The sequence below is a fragment of the Marmota flaviventris genome, chromosome 19, assembly GCF_047511675.1.
Source record: "Marmota flaviventris isolate mMarFla1 chromosome 19, mMarFla1.hap1, whole genome shotgun sequence".
NCBI classification, from domain to species: Eukaryota; Metazoa; Chordata; class Mammalia; order Rodentia; family Sciuridae; genus Marmota; species Marmota flaviventris.
The window spans coordinates 38,517,696-38,531,525 of NC_092516.1; the positions used below are offsets into that span (position 1 = coordinate 38,517,696).

General features: G+C 56.9%; 1 protein-coding gene across 1 annotated transcript in view; it reads left to right on the forward strand.

Moving 5' to 3' along the window:
• Positions 1 to 13,830, forward strand: part of Ints1 (integrator complex subunit 1) — a 32,262-nt gene continuing 18,432 nt past the window's right edge. Inside the window, exons 1-17 of the mRNA XM_027922760.2 lie at positions 1 to 211; positions 581 to 871; positions 3,904 to 4,100; positions 4,233 to 4,370; positions 4,662 to 4,821; positions 4,975 to 5,080; positions 5,184 to 5,370; positions 5,482 to 5,627; positions 5,734 to 5,875; positions 7,281 to 7,457; positions 8,058 to 8,166; positions 8,733 to 8,853; positions 9,384 to 9,461; positions 10,435 to 10,592; positions 11,006 to 11,102; positions 13,317 to 13,408; positions 13,550 to 13,610. Of these exons, the coding sequence (XP_027778561.2) occupies positions 154 to 211; positions 581 to 871; positions 3,904 to 4,100; positions 4,233 to 4,370; positions 4,662 to 4,821; positions 4,975 to 5,080; positions 5,184 to 5,370; positions 5,482 to 5,627; positions 5,734 to 5,875; positions 7,281 to 7,457; positions 8,058 to 8,166; positions 8,733 to 8,853; positions 9,384 to 9,461; positions 10,435 to 10,592; positions 11,006 to 11,102; positions 13,317 to 13,408; positions 13,550 to 13,610 (2,318 nt within the window). The 5' untranslated portion in view covers positions 1 to 153. The remainder of the gene's footprint in view (positions 212 to 580; positions 872 to 3,903; positions 4,101 to 4,232; positions 4,371 to 4,661; positions 4,822 to 4,974; positions 5,081 to 5,183; positions 5,371 to 5,481; positions 5,628 to 5,733; positions 5,876 to 7,280; positions 7,458 to 8,057; positions 8,167 to 8,732; positions 8,854 to 9,383; positions 9,462 to 10,434; positions 10,593 to 11,005; positions 11,103 to 13,316; positions 13,409 to 13,549; positions 13,611 to 13,830) is intronic.

Consider the following 13,830-nt stretch of genomic DNA (forward strand, 5'->3'; position numbering starts at 1 on the left):
CCGGAGCGGCAGTGGCGGCGGGGAGCCCGAGTGGTGGGCTGTAAGCCACAGGTCGCGACTCTGGGCGGCCTTGCGGGCCGGCGGCGCCTGCGGCGTGAGGGGCGACGACGAGCGACCCAGCGACTTCCAGCCGAAAGGAGCGAGGGCGGCGTGATGAACCGGGCCAAGCCCACCACCGTGCGGCGGCCCAGCGCGGCGGCCAAGCCCTCAGGTGCGTCCCCTCCGCGGCCAGGGGGCGGGGGTCCGGGTCTCCGCGGGCCTCGGTGGGCGACTTCCCGGGGACGCGTTGGGTCGGCGAGCCCGCGGCGTGCAGAGGCACAGGCCCTGGGACCTGACGGCCACCGTGGCCGGTTGCCGCGCCTCAGTCCCTGTTGCAGGGACGGGATTTGGATTGAGCAGTCACAGGGGGAAGCCTGATGTGAGGATGGCCCTGGGACTGTCACCGTGGCCGCCCACACCTGCCAGTCTCGGCTCTGCTGCGCCAGCGGAGGCCCTGGGCCGGCCTGTTGCTGGCCCGTCCTCCGCCGGCCTCCCCGCGCACCTTGGCTGACCGTCGCGCCTTTCCCTCCCCTCCCCGCAGGCCACCCGCCGCCCGGAGACTTCATCGCTCTGGGCTCCAAGGGTCAGGCCAGCGAGGCCAAAGCCGCGTCCACCCTGCTGAAGCCCGCGCCGTCCGGCCTGCCCTCGGAGCGCAAGCGGGACGCGGCGGCGGCTCTGTCGGGCGCCTCGGCGCTGACCGGCCTCACCAAGCGCCCCAAGCTGTCCTCCACGCCCCCGCTGAGCGCCCTGGGGCGCCTGGCCGAGGCCGCTGTGGCGGAGAAGCGCGCCATCTCTCCTTCCATAAAAGAGCCATCGGTGGTGCCAATTGAAGGTAAGGCCAGGCGACAGGCTTCTGCAGAGTGACCCTCCAGGTGTCCAGGGAAGGCCACCTCCAGGCCTGGTGTCGTCCATACCGCGGGGTCCTCTGGAGACGCACAGGCAGCCACCCCAGAGGACCTGGCTCACTGTGGGGACCCCTGGCTCATTGGGGACCCCTGGCTCACTGTGGGGACCCCTGGCTCATTGGGGACCCCTGGATCACTGTGGGCACCCCTGGATCACTGTGGGGACCCCTGGCTCATTGGGGACCCCTGGATCACTGTGGGGACCCCTGGCTCCCTGTGGACTTGTTCTTCAGAGCAGCTCCTGCGGGGGCAGTCTGCACCTGTGGGACCTGGGTCTTTCCTTGTCCTTCTGACATCTGTTGAACATTCTTTGTGACAGGCCCAGTCCTGAGCCCTGGTAGGGGGAGGTGGACCTTAGGTAGTGACACTCCAGGCAGCCTTCTGGCTCCTGTGACCCGGGAGCCCTTGATCTGCCCTCTGCTGGCCTTTCCTCCAGCTGCAGACAGGGGAGAGCCTGTCCCTCCCTTTGTCCAGCAGAAAGGCAGCAGACGGCGTCCCTGAAGACGGAAGTCAGTGAGGACTTCACCCAGGCCTTTGCCCTCACCGGCACTTCTAACCTGGTTCACATCTAATGTCACCCCGCTTTTCTGCGTCACTTTCCCAGTGATCATTTTTTTGGGGGTGCTGTTACTAGGGATTGAACTCAGGGGCACTGACCACTGAGCCACATCCCCAGCCCTGTTTTGTATTCTATCTAGAGACAGGGTCTCACTGAGTTGCTTAGTACCTCACCATTGCTGAGGCTGGCTTTGAACTCGCAATCCTCCTGCCTCAGCCTCCCAAGCAGCTGGGATGATAGGCATGTACCAAAGCACTGGCTCCCCCAGGGATAATTTTTATTGGCTCTGTAGAGAAGAGCTGCAAACACCAGACCAGTCCACGTCACTGAGCACGTAGCAGCCCATGGCTGACCTTGCTCTCTGTGTGTTTTTGTTCTTGTTGGGGATCTTTTTATCTTTCTTTCCTATTTTTTTTTCATGTTGGTATAGAGTACTGAACCTGGGTGTGCTCTACTGCTGAACTACATTCCCAGCCCTTTTTTAAATTTTACTTTGAGACAGGGTCTCATTAAGTTGCTTAGGTTGACCTCGAACTTGTGATCCTCCAACCTCAGCCTCCTGAATTGCTGGGATTATAGGTGTGCGCCACTGTGCCTGGCTAGAGCATTTCTTTAGTATGTTTTTGTAGATTTTAAAAAGAACAAGTGTCCTATTAGCTGTAGTGGTGACATTTTTGTTACAGCTCAGCCACCATTTACTATCGGTGTTGTGTGTAAGGTCCTGAGGGTTAGTGGTCTGTGGCTTTTGCCCTTAGGGGGCTTAGAGGCTCCAAGGGAGTTCTGAGGAGGAGCCAGGTTGCTACAGTGTGGGGGAGCCCCTGGCAGGTCCTGGGGGAGGGTCGATTTAAGTGGAGGGTGTGAGCTCGGCAGAGCCGAGAGGGGAGCCGCACCAGGGAGCAGGGCTGGGCCGGTGTGGCTGTCACACAACGCTGAGAGCCCAGATGACATTGTGGGTGGTGTCTGTGCCGGGCAGGTGGGGCCTAGAGTGGGTGGGCAGGATGACACTGGAGCTCTGGTGGGACAGGAGTGAGGGGCAGTTGCTTCAGACTCCGGCATGGTGGGTGCGGTGAAGATGAGGTGGTAGCAGGTGGAGGCCCTGACTCGGCTGCAGGTCACTCTTGCCAGCTGCGCTTTGTCATTAGCGTTGCCTGTGTGATTCTGGGGATTAAGTAAGATAACTGTGAAAAGCGTGTTCCACAGGATAAAGCTCTCTGTGGTATCCGATGGCGTCAGCAGGCCGCATCCAGCTATTTCTGGGTCTGTATTGAAGCCCCTCCAAGGCCAGACCCTGTAGGATCCGCAAACCATCTGTCTGTCCTGCCACGTGCTGATGAGGTGTCAGTCAATGTTGCTGCACCTGGATGTAGACAAGTGCTAAACCTGCAGCAGTGCCTGCCCCTGGGGTGTTGAAACCATGATCCTGAAAACCCTTGGGCTGAAATCACAGTGAAAACCAGGGGACACCCAGAACTGAATGATAATGAGCATCAGAGAAGAGAACACGGGCCAGAGCCCAGGTGCTCCTGAGAGGAACAGCCCAGGGACCCACGTGAGAGCATGCATGAGCCACAGGAGATGGGGAGGAGCCCCTGGGACAGGAGCAGTGGCCAGGGACACAGGAGGCCAGCTGAGTGAGGGTCAACACAGGCAGACCTGCGGGGAGGTGGGGTGGGGTGCAGCAAGGACTGTGGGAAGGAACCAGAGGTGGAGCCACTATCAAGGGAAGAGCTAGGCCAGGCACAGCAGATGCCAGTAAGCTCAGGGTTCTGGAGGCTGAGACAGGGGGATCAAAAGTTCGAGGCCGGCCTCAGCAAGTTAGAGCCTAAGCAACTTAGCAAGAACCTGTCTTTGTTTAATTTTATTTATTTTTTGGTAACGGGGGATTGAAGCCAGGGATGCTTAGCCTCCGAGCCGCATCCCCAGCCGTTTCTATATTTTACGTAGAGACGGAGTCTTGCTAAGTTGCTCAGGGCCTTGTTGAGGTGCTGAGGCTGGCTTTGAACTGGTGATCCTTCTTATCAGCCTCTCGAGCTGCTGGGATTACAGGTGTGCACCACCAAAAAGGAGAGAGAAGAGCCAGGCTGCAAAGCCATGAATTTGTAGAAAAACTACCATGTCTGGTGAGCAGAGACTGTGCAGCCGTGTGGGGCACTGTGGATGGAGGCCTGCAGCAACTTTGGGTCCCAACCTGAGCCTTGCTGTGTGGCCTTGGTTGGCTGACAGGACCTGCGCCCCGCGCCCTCAGGACGGGTGTTGTACCAAGAGTGGTGAGCTGTTCAGAAAGGATAGGGCTCCGGGCTGACCGTCTACTGGACTTTGATGCTTTGCCGGGTCCCTGTGGCTCTGAGGGTGACTTCTGCCCCTGGCCACCTGCTCTAACCAGACCCTCCGACTGTCCAGTGCTGCCCACAGTGCTGCTGGATGAGATCGAAGCTGCCGAGCTGGAGGGCAACGATGACCGGATCGAGGGGGTGCTGTGTGGGGCAGTAAAGCAGCTGAAGGTGACGCGTGCCAAGCCCGATAGCACCCTGTACCTGAGCCTCATGTACCTGGCCAAGATCAAGCCCAACATCTTTGCCACTGAGGGCGTTATCGAGGTGAGGACTGGCTGTCATCTCCTCCCTGGACCCCCATTGCCTCCACCTGGGCACTGAGGACTCGATGTGGGCACCGGGACCTGTGCCTCCTCTGAGGCCCAGGTGGGCACCCTGACCTGAGCCTCCCTGCAGGCCCTGTGCAGCCTTCTGCGGCGAGATGCCTCCATCAACTTCAAGGCCAAGGGGAACAGCCTGGTATCTGTGCTGGCCTGTAACCTCCTCATGGCCGCCTATGAGGAGGATGAGAACTGGCCTGAAATCTTTGTCAAGGTCAGTCACCTTCACTGGGGTCTCAGAGAAGCTACTTTGGTGGTAGGGAGGTCTGGGAGGGAGCAGGGGAGGCCCAGCAGAGACGTGAGCAGGAGAGAAGCAAACGGAGGGAATTCCCTGGAAGAGGCGTGTCGGATGGCCCCGGGGGTCTCGCCACTGTCCCTCCTGCACTGAGAAGCCTTGTGAGGGCACCCACTGGGCGGCCATGGGGCCTTCAGGGAAGCGCACGTTAGCAGTGGGGGCAGGTGGGGCCCCGTGGCGGGCTGGGCCTGAGAGTGTGGTCCTCTGCAGGTGTACATCGAAGATTCCCTGGGAGAGCGGATCTGGGTGGACAGCCCTCACTGCAGGACATTCGTGGACAACATCCAGACGGCATTTAACACCAGGATGCCCCCCAAGAGCATGCTGCTGCAGGGGGAGGTGGGGCGCAGCGGGGGAGACCTTGGGGCTGGTAAGAAACTCTGGGGCCTGTCAGGGACAAGCACAGGGTGTCCCGCCCTGGGAAAGGGCTGAGGTCACCTCCCTCCATCTTCAGGCTTAACTTGGGTATTGGTGGGGGGTGGGTAGAAAGTGGGCCTCATGGGGCTGTCCATGGTCCATGCAGGGAGCAGCCCGCACCCCTCCCTCACGGAGGAGGAGGACAGCCAGACAGAGCTGCTGATAGCCGAGGAGAAGCTGAGCCCTGAGCAAGAGGGTCAGCTCATGCCCAGGTAGGTGGCTGCATGGCCGGGCCTTCCAAGTGAGGTGGGAGGCATGTGGGGTAGGTGTCCAGAGGATGGCTTCCTCCCGGCTTTCTTCCCCCCTCTGGCCTAGGTACGATGACCTCGCAGAGAGCGTGGAGGAGTATGTCCTCGACATGCTGCGGGACCAGCTCAATCGGCGCCAGCCCATCGACAACGTCTCCAGGAACCTCCTGCGGCTGCTCACCTCCACCTGCGGCTACAAGGAGGTGCGGCTGCTGACCGTGCAGCGGCTGGAGATGTGGCTGCAGAACCCGAAGGTGGGCACCGTGTGAGGCGTCTTCCAGGGCAGACCCATGTGGCGGTGCCTTCCCGAGGACTCCTTCAGCTGTTGCTGTGCACCTGACAGTTCTTTCTCGGCCTCCTTGCAGCTAACCAGGCCAGCCCAGGACCTGCTGATGTCTGTCTGCATGAACTGCAACACGCATGGCCCAGAGGACATGGATGTCATTTCTCACCTGATCAAGATCCGCCTCAAGCCCAAAGTTCTCTTGAACCACTACATGCTCTGCCTCAGGTATGTGCGGTGGGCCGGTGGAAGGTGATGGGGCAGGTGGAAGGTGATGGGGCAGGTGGGTGGTCTGGCCTGTGCCCCTTCCCACGGACTTGGCGCTCGTGTCCAGGGAGTTGCTGAATGCCCACAAGGACAACCTGGGCACCACCATCAAGTTTGTGATCTTCAACGAGCTGTCTAATGCCCGCAACCCCAACAACATGCAGATCCTCTACACGGTGCTGCAGCACAGCGCCGAGCTGGCACCCAAGGTAGGAGGCTGGCTGCCTCTGCTCCATCCGGCCTTGAGCTGGACTCTGCTCCTGTCCACGGGCTGTGGGGCTCCAGCCTGGAGAGGACCCCTCCACGGCCTGTCCTCTCGTTTGCTTGGATGAGGGTGGGTGGTTTGGTGGTGCCGTTTGGGAACAGGCTCCCAGCTCTGGGAGTGGGCAGGAGCTGTTCTGATTTGTTTGGTTCCATGGTGCTCAGGGCCCACTTACATCACGCAGGTGCCCCCCTACTGGGCTACACCCTCAGCCATTTTTTTTTTTTTTTTTTAATTTGAGACGGGGGTCTGGCTGAGTTACCCATGCCAGCTTCCAATTCACTGTCCTCCTCCTTTAGCCTTCTGAATTGCTGGGATTACAGTCATGTGCCACATGCCTGGCCTGAGTTTTTAGATCTTATTGAATTTGACTTCCAATCTTTCCTTGTAAACTGAGATGTGATTTCTTTCCTTTTTTGGAGGGGGTGGGTACCAGTGATTGAACTCAGGGGCTCTTGCTTAACCACCGAGCCCCATTCCCAGCCCTATTTTGTGTTTTATTTAGAGACAGGGTCTCACTGAGTTGCTTAGCACCTCACTGTTGCTGAGGCTGGCTTTGAACTCACGGTCCTCCTGCCTCAGCCTCCGAGCTGCTGGGATGACAGGTGTGCACCACTGCGCCCAGGAAAATGTGATTTCTTGAAGGAGCAGCGCTGAGTTCTTAAAAAGCCACCAAAGTTTCTAGACCAAGATCCAGGCCAAACTTCCTCAGCAGAGGTTTTCCCCCCGTTCAGCGGGAGTCTGAGTAGCCCTGCGGTGCTTCCTGGAGTCCTGGCTGTGGGCTTCCTGGTTCAGTGTCTCCTGGGCAGGGAAATCCAGAAGAGTGCTCTTGTGGTTTGCTCAGAGTTAGGCTTTTAAGCAGCTTGGTTGTGTGTTGGCCTCCTGTCATTTCTGATGACCAGCTCTTGGTCATCTTCGCAGCCCCGCATGAGGAGAAAAGCAAGGTGGCTCATTCAGACCTGCACTGGGGTCTTGGTTTCTTTGTTGAGGTGGGAGGGGGCTCGGGGAGCTTCACTCCTGTGGCTTTGCTGTCATCTGTTAACTAGTCCACCTCTCAGTTGACAAGCTTTGGCTTCCAAGAGCCAGGTGGATGCAGTCCCTGCACTCAGAGCTCAGCCATGGAGGGGAGACCCCCCACGGCCCAGGGACAGGCCTGTGGGGTCTGCTGTAGGCCCTTCACATGTTGACCAGCCTGATGGTGCCTCGGGGAGCCTGGACGTGTGTTCTCCTGGCTTTTTGCTGGGCTGAGAGGTGCTGATGGCAGGCTTGATAGAGGAGATAGGCTGGTGGCAAGGGTACCTGTCCTGGACGGCCACTGTTCACAGCACCTCACATGGCCTGTCTCTGGCCAGTTCCTGGCCATGGTGTTCCAGGACCTGCTGACCAACAAAGATGATTACCTCCGGGCCTCACGGGCCCTGCTCCGGGAAATCATCAAGCAGACGAAGCACGAGATCAACTTCCAGGCTTTTTGTCTTGGGCTCATGCAGGAGCGCAAGGAGCCCCAGTACCTGGACATGGAGTTCAAGGTGCCTCCCTTTCCTAATGGGTTTGCATGCTTCTCTTTCACTCTGGGTCACATTCAGCCATCTCTCCTCGTGGGTGTACCAGCAACCAGGCCAGTCTAGCACGCTGGCTGTGGCCAGTACACCAACGGCACCAAGTCCCAGAGGGACGTTTGGCTCCATCTCACATGGGGACTGAGAACGCGCTGACCATGTGCTGGAAGTCACCCGCCTTGGGCTAGGTGTGCCAGAGTTGTAGCTGGTGCCACCAGGGAAGCTGTGCGGCAGCATGAGCAGGGACAGGGCATTGCAGCCATTGGGGTGGGCAGTCTGAGGATGTGGGGAGCTCATGCTGGATAGGAGGAAGTAAGGCATAGGTCATGGAGGATTCCAGGGCCCAGCTGCTGTGGCTGACCTTCCAGGGTCTGACCAGCCCTTGTTTAGTGGCTCTTAAGTCCCAAGACTTGCTCTTGCCACGCCCTTTCCTAGCACAGCAGTCCCGGCTTGCTCTGGATCCACTGTCCTCAGCTACCTGTGTACATCTGTCTGTCTGCTTGTGGGTGGTCTGGGGCTCTCGGGTGCAGGTCCTCCCAGGATGCGAGCCCTGTGGTCCTGTGCTTGCAGGAGCGGTTTGTGGTTCACATCACGGATGTGCTGGCTGTGTCCATGATGCTGGGCATCACGGCTCAGGTGAAGGAAGCTGGCATTGCCTGGGACAAAGGAGAGAAGAGGAGTAAGGCTGTGGGCAGGCTTGGCCCTGCTCAGTCAGAGGTCTCGGGCCAGGCGCTGAGGCTGTCCCTTGAAAGGCCCAGCAGAGGGTGGGAAGGGAGGGTTGTTGTCATGGCCCTTGGAGGAGGCTGAGGGAGCTTGTGGAAGTGGCTGTCCCTCTGTCCTGCCTGTCTGGACTGGGATGACCTGCCCCTGCACTGCTGTGCCACATCGTCTGTATACCCCAGTTCTGGGACCACAGCTGGAACTTCCAGCCAAAGACAGGAAGGGAAGGAGGGAGAGGGCCAGTGACCTGGTTTGCTGGAGGGCCTGGCCATAGGGGCCCGAAGCAGCTGACTGAATGAGGCTGAGCGAGGCTACAGTCCTGGGGTCTCTGGGCCCCTGGGTGGGTTGCTGGACTCCCTGGAGCATTATCTCAGCAGACAGCCGCCTCCTCTGTGCTCTCCAGGGTCCCTCCAGCCCTTAACTCCAGCCTCCCTCCTGGGACAGGCCTTGGGCTATACCCTGGGCGTTCTCGCTGCCCCCTGGGCCACTGCACACACACCACACCACTAAACCTGTCCCTCTTAGACCTTGAAGTGCTGCGGGCATTCCAGAACCAGATTGCTGCAATCCAGCGCGACGCCGTCTGGTGGCTTCACACGGTCGTCCCTTCCATCAGTAAACTTGCCCCCAAGGACTACGTGCATTGGTACGGGCCCTGTGTTGTTGCGCAGCCACCTTCCCAGCAGCTGCTGACTCAGGGGCTTGCAGGAAAGGACCCTGTCCCCTCTGGATGTGACCACCAGCTGGCCCTAGCCTTTTCAAGAGCCAGACATGGTGGTGAACAGCAGCACTCCCTCAGCCAAGGAGGCAGGGTCCTGAGTGTGTTAGAGCTGGGCACATCCCTGGCTGGGGGAGGTGGGGGCCCACGTAGCCAGGAGCCACCTATCTGCTGGGATCCTGTAAACTGCTCCTGCGTACAAGGAGAACCACTGAGATCACTTCTGCTTCAACCAGTGGATATGATTTAGAAAGCTTGAGGAGAGAGGAAGGGTCCCCACTCAGTGGTTGTGATGTGGCTGAGTCCTCTGGGCATCTCCAGGGGACAGCTTAGGAGCAGTCCCTGCACACTTTCCAGTCCATACCTTTTGACTGAGATGAGCCTGCAGGGGACCTGCTAGGTGGGGTGAGCCCCTGGGCAGCTGCTTCCTGACTGACAGCCCTTCTCTGCCTCCGTAGCCTCCACAAGGTGCTGTTCACAGAACAGCCGGAGACCTACTACAAGTGGGACAACTGGCCACCTGAAAGTGACCGCAAGTGAGCAAGCCTGCAGGGCGGGGGCTCTTGTGTGCTTCAGGCCTGAGGAGCTTCTGGGAGTTTGGCCGTCTGGGGCCCACTGTATGGAGCTGCTGTTTGTCCTTAGTGGCCCCATCCCATCCACCCTGCAAACCACTGGTGTCTGTAGAGCCCCCTCCCCCCACCACCCCCGAATAATGCTTTGCATATCTGGACGGCTGTGTGCCAAGTTAAGAATCAGGACAGTTATTACTGAGGAACAGAGAGAATGAATGTCAGGAGTGACTAAAGTTTTCTTTCACACTCTTGGTAAGTATATTACACTGTAAATGGCTTAATTTTGTTTCTTCTAGAGTTTGACATTTGGTTTTAGCCTTGCCTCTAAGAGGAATAATAATAGTAAATGTGATTCAAAGTAAAATGTGTAATACACACCCACACACATACACATATAATACTTTGATAGTCATTGTATCTATTAGAAGGTGTCTGTCGCGCTGCTGGAGTGATCCTTACAATGTCTGAACAACTCTGCGTTCATTCCTATGGCTTTGTCTTCTTGGGGCTCCACCAGGGTCTGCACCCATGGTACCCCCCCAAACTCCTGCCTCTTGGATATTCTCAGGGATGTCCATAGACACCTTTCTCTGCACACACACACACCCGTTCCCCACACTCACTCTTTGCCCTTGGGTGCTCCCAAACAGCCACAGCCACTGCCCTTCTTCACTCAGCTGTCCTGACTGTCCCCCTCCATGCTGCTGGTCACCCTGCATGCTCTGGACCATGCAGTGTGGGTGGCGGCCAAGGCCTTGGAGGAGGGTGGGTAGCTTCCTGTTCTCTCCTGTCCAGACAAGCTTGCCAGCGGCAGCTCCTGCCCTGCCAGGGCTGGGGAGGGTGGGCTGCTGCCCACTGGCCTGAGGCCTTGACGCCTGGCCTCTGCAGGTTTGGGCTGGGCCCCACCAAGCCCAGTGTCTCCCTCTGCTGCCCACAGCTTCTTCCTGCGCCTCTGCTCAGAGGTGCCCATCCTGGAGGACACGCTGATGCGCATCCTGGTCGTTGGGCTGTCCCGGGAGCTCCCACTCGGCCCTGCAGACGCCATGGAGCTTGCTGACCACCTGGTGAAGCGGGCTGCAGCTGTGCAGGCGGATGGTAATGCCCCTTGGACTTTTCTGTGGTCTTTGTCCTGGGCCCCCATAGGCCACAGCCCCCACACTCTACTCCTCCCCCACCCTGCAGAAGCCCGTGAGAGGATGCCAGTGCACATCCCTGCGCCCTGCAGCAGCGAGTCTGCTCTGCCTGGGTTGCACACCCTCTGGGCAGGCTGCACTGCTGTCCAGGATAGTCCTGGCTCCCCAGGTCCAGCTGTGACGCCCTGATCCTCCCTTCCCCTCCTTGAGCCAGGCATTTTGTGTCTTGTCATGTGGTACCTGGGTCACCTCCCATCCCGCCCTCAACCCAGAGTAAGACCTGTCTTCTCACTCTGATGCCCCAAGGCTGAGTCCTTTGCCCGATGCCCAGAGCGTAAACCTGAGTGGGCTTCTGGGTGTGGCTTGGGGTTTCAGATGTGGAAGTGCTGAAGGTGGAACGGATTCAGCTTATCGACGCCGTCCTGAACCTGTGCACCTACCACCACCCTGAGAACATCCAGCTCCCTCCTGGGTAAGAGCCAGAGCCCCCACAGCCCAGCCCACCCAGGAAGCCTGTCCTCAAGACCTGCGGGGTGGGGTGACCTCGGTTTTCCCATTATTGCTGGATGTGGGTGGTAAATTCTGTTATTCTCTTCAATGTCTCTTATGCTTGCTTTTTTTGTGTTAATGTGTGAATGCTTTATTTCTTAGACAGCAATGAGTTTGTGCTTTTTTAGTTTCTTTTTTTTCCTTTTTTTTTGGGGGGGGGGGACTGGGGATTGAACTCAGGGGCACTTGACCTCTGAGCCACATCCCCAGCCCTATTTTGTATTTTATTTAGAGATAGGGTCTCTCTCAGTCGCTTAGCACCTCACATTCTGGGGCTGGCTTTGAACTGTGATCCTTCTGTCTCAGCCTCCTGAGCTGCTGGGATTACAAGTGTGCATCACCATGTCTGGCTTAAATTTATTTTTTGACTGATTCATAAAAACTGTCACTGTTTCTTCATGGTGAACATGCTTCACTTACTAGCAGCTTCACAGAGACGCAGTTCACATGCACTTCATGTGCTTAAAGAATTGATAAGTGTTTAGCATGTCCACAGGTTGTGCATCCTTTGCTGCAATCTAACTAGAACATTTTTGTCCCTCAGAGAAGCTGTCCCCCAGATTTCCTCCCACTCCCAGCAACCAGCCATCTTCTCTCCTATCAGTTTCCTTTTGGGGCACTTCATGTAAATGGAATTGTATAATGTGTGGTTTTTTTCTTTTGTACTGGGGATTGAACCCCAGGGGTGCTTAACCACATAGCCACATTCATAGCCCTTTTTATATTTTATTTAGAGACAGGGCCTTGCTGAGTTGCGTAGGGCCTCATTAAGTTGCTGAGGCTGATCTTGATCTTGAGATCCTCCTGCTTTAGACTACGAGTGCCTGGGATTACAGGTGTGCACCACTGTGCCCAGACACTGTATGCTTTCTGTGACTGATTTCCTTCACCTTTCAGCATAATGTTTTCAAGGTTCATGTATGTTGTAGCGTGCACTGGTACTTGGTACTTTCTATACATGACATACTATTGCATGGAGAGTACCACGTTGTCCAGTCATGGGCTGGTGGACACTTGGATTGTACTCATTGTTTGGCTGCTGTGAGGATGCTGGGAGAATGTTAGTGAGCAGGTTTTTGTGTGACTGCATACCTGGCAGTACACTTGCTGGTCACACGTTTGACTTGGTGGGGGAGCTGCCAGGCTTTTCCATGGCAGCTGCATCATGTGACATTCCCACCAGCTCTGTGTGAGCACTCCAGTTTTCCACTCTGGTCAACATGGCTGCCTGTAATTCTTTGCCATCCTGGTGGGTTTGAGTTGGCGTCTTAGTGTTTTCATCTGTATTTTTCTGATCAGTGATGACACTAAGCATCTTCTCATGTGTTTATGGGTTGTTTGTAGATCTTTGGAGGAAGGTCTATTCAAATCCTTTTCTGATTTTTTAATTGGCTGTTGAGTTTTAAGAGTTCTTTATCTGTTCTAGATTCTGGACCTTCATCAGGTCTATGCTTTGCAAATATTTCTCTGATTCTGTAGCTTGTCCTTTCGTTGTCCTCCAGCTTTGTTGTTTTTCTAGGTGGTTTTGGCTGTTCTGAGTCGTGACATTTCCATTTGATTTTTAAGATCAGCTCATCAGTTTTTGCCTAAAAAATAACAATACTCAGTCTTCCCTTGCATGAACGTGGGCTTCCTGTTATCTAGGTCTTTAATTTCTGTCGATCACGTTCTGTAGCCCCCCTTAGATAAACCTTAAGTGTTTTTCTTGGAAGTTTGTGCCTAGGGGTTTTCTTTTTTTTTTCAGCCTATGACTGTGGAGTTTTTCTCTCACTCTCTTTCTTGGACTGTGGTGTGTGTGCTCCATCATCATTGTTCCCATTACATGGGTGGGAAACTGAGGCTTAGAAAAGTCACAAGGCCCAGGGGCTCAGAGCTGCCGAGAGACAGTGAGCTTGGTCCTAGTGTGCCCTGCAGTGGGCTCTGAGCAGTGACGTGTGCTTGGTCACAGGCCTGTGGTGTAGACAGGTCTGCTGGAGTATGAATTCCTGGAGGGGAGTTTTTGATGCTCCATCAATGTCATCTAAAGCAGTGCCCAGCTGGTTGGTCACAGCCTGCCGTGCCGGGGCTGCCCTGGTGTGGCCAGTTCTCTTCTCTGGGCTCAGGCAACTAAGCCACTCTGACGCCATCCTCCTTCCAGGTATCAGCCCCCGAACCTGGCCATCTCCACGCTCTACTGGAAGGCATGGCCCCTGCTGCTGGTTGTGGCTGCATTCAACCCAGAGAATATCGGTGAGCTGTCCTGGCTGTGGGCAGACCTGGCTGAGGGAGGGCAGCTCTTCCTTTGGGGCATCTGTGTTGGGATTTGGGCTAGAGCCCCGTGAGGGACTAGAGGAGGAGCAGAGATGGCCACACCTGTGTCCTTGCCCGTAGGCCTGGCTGCCTGGGAGGAGTACCCCACCCTGAAGATGCTCATGGAGATGGTGATGACCAAGTAAGTGGGCTTGTCTTGCTCGGGGGAGGGCCAGCAGAGGAGCAGGGCCTGGACTCCAGAGCTACACGGCCTTGCCCCAGCTTGCAGCACCCGCTGGTGATTCTCTGAACTCCAAGTCCAAGTCTGTTGCGCGTTAGTCTCTTCCTTACTGGGCGTGGGGAGGGATGGGGTGGCAGTGTGGCTCTGGAGCCAGGCAGCTTCGGGGAAGCCTTCATGGAGG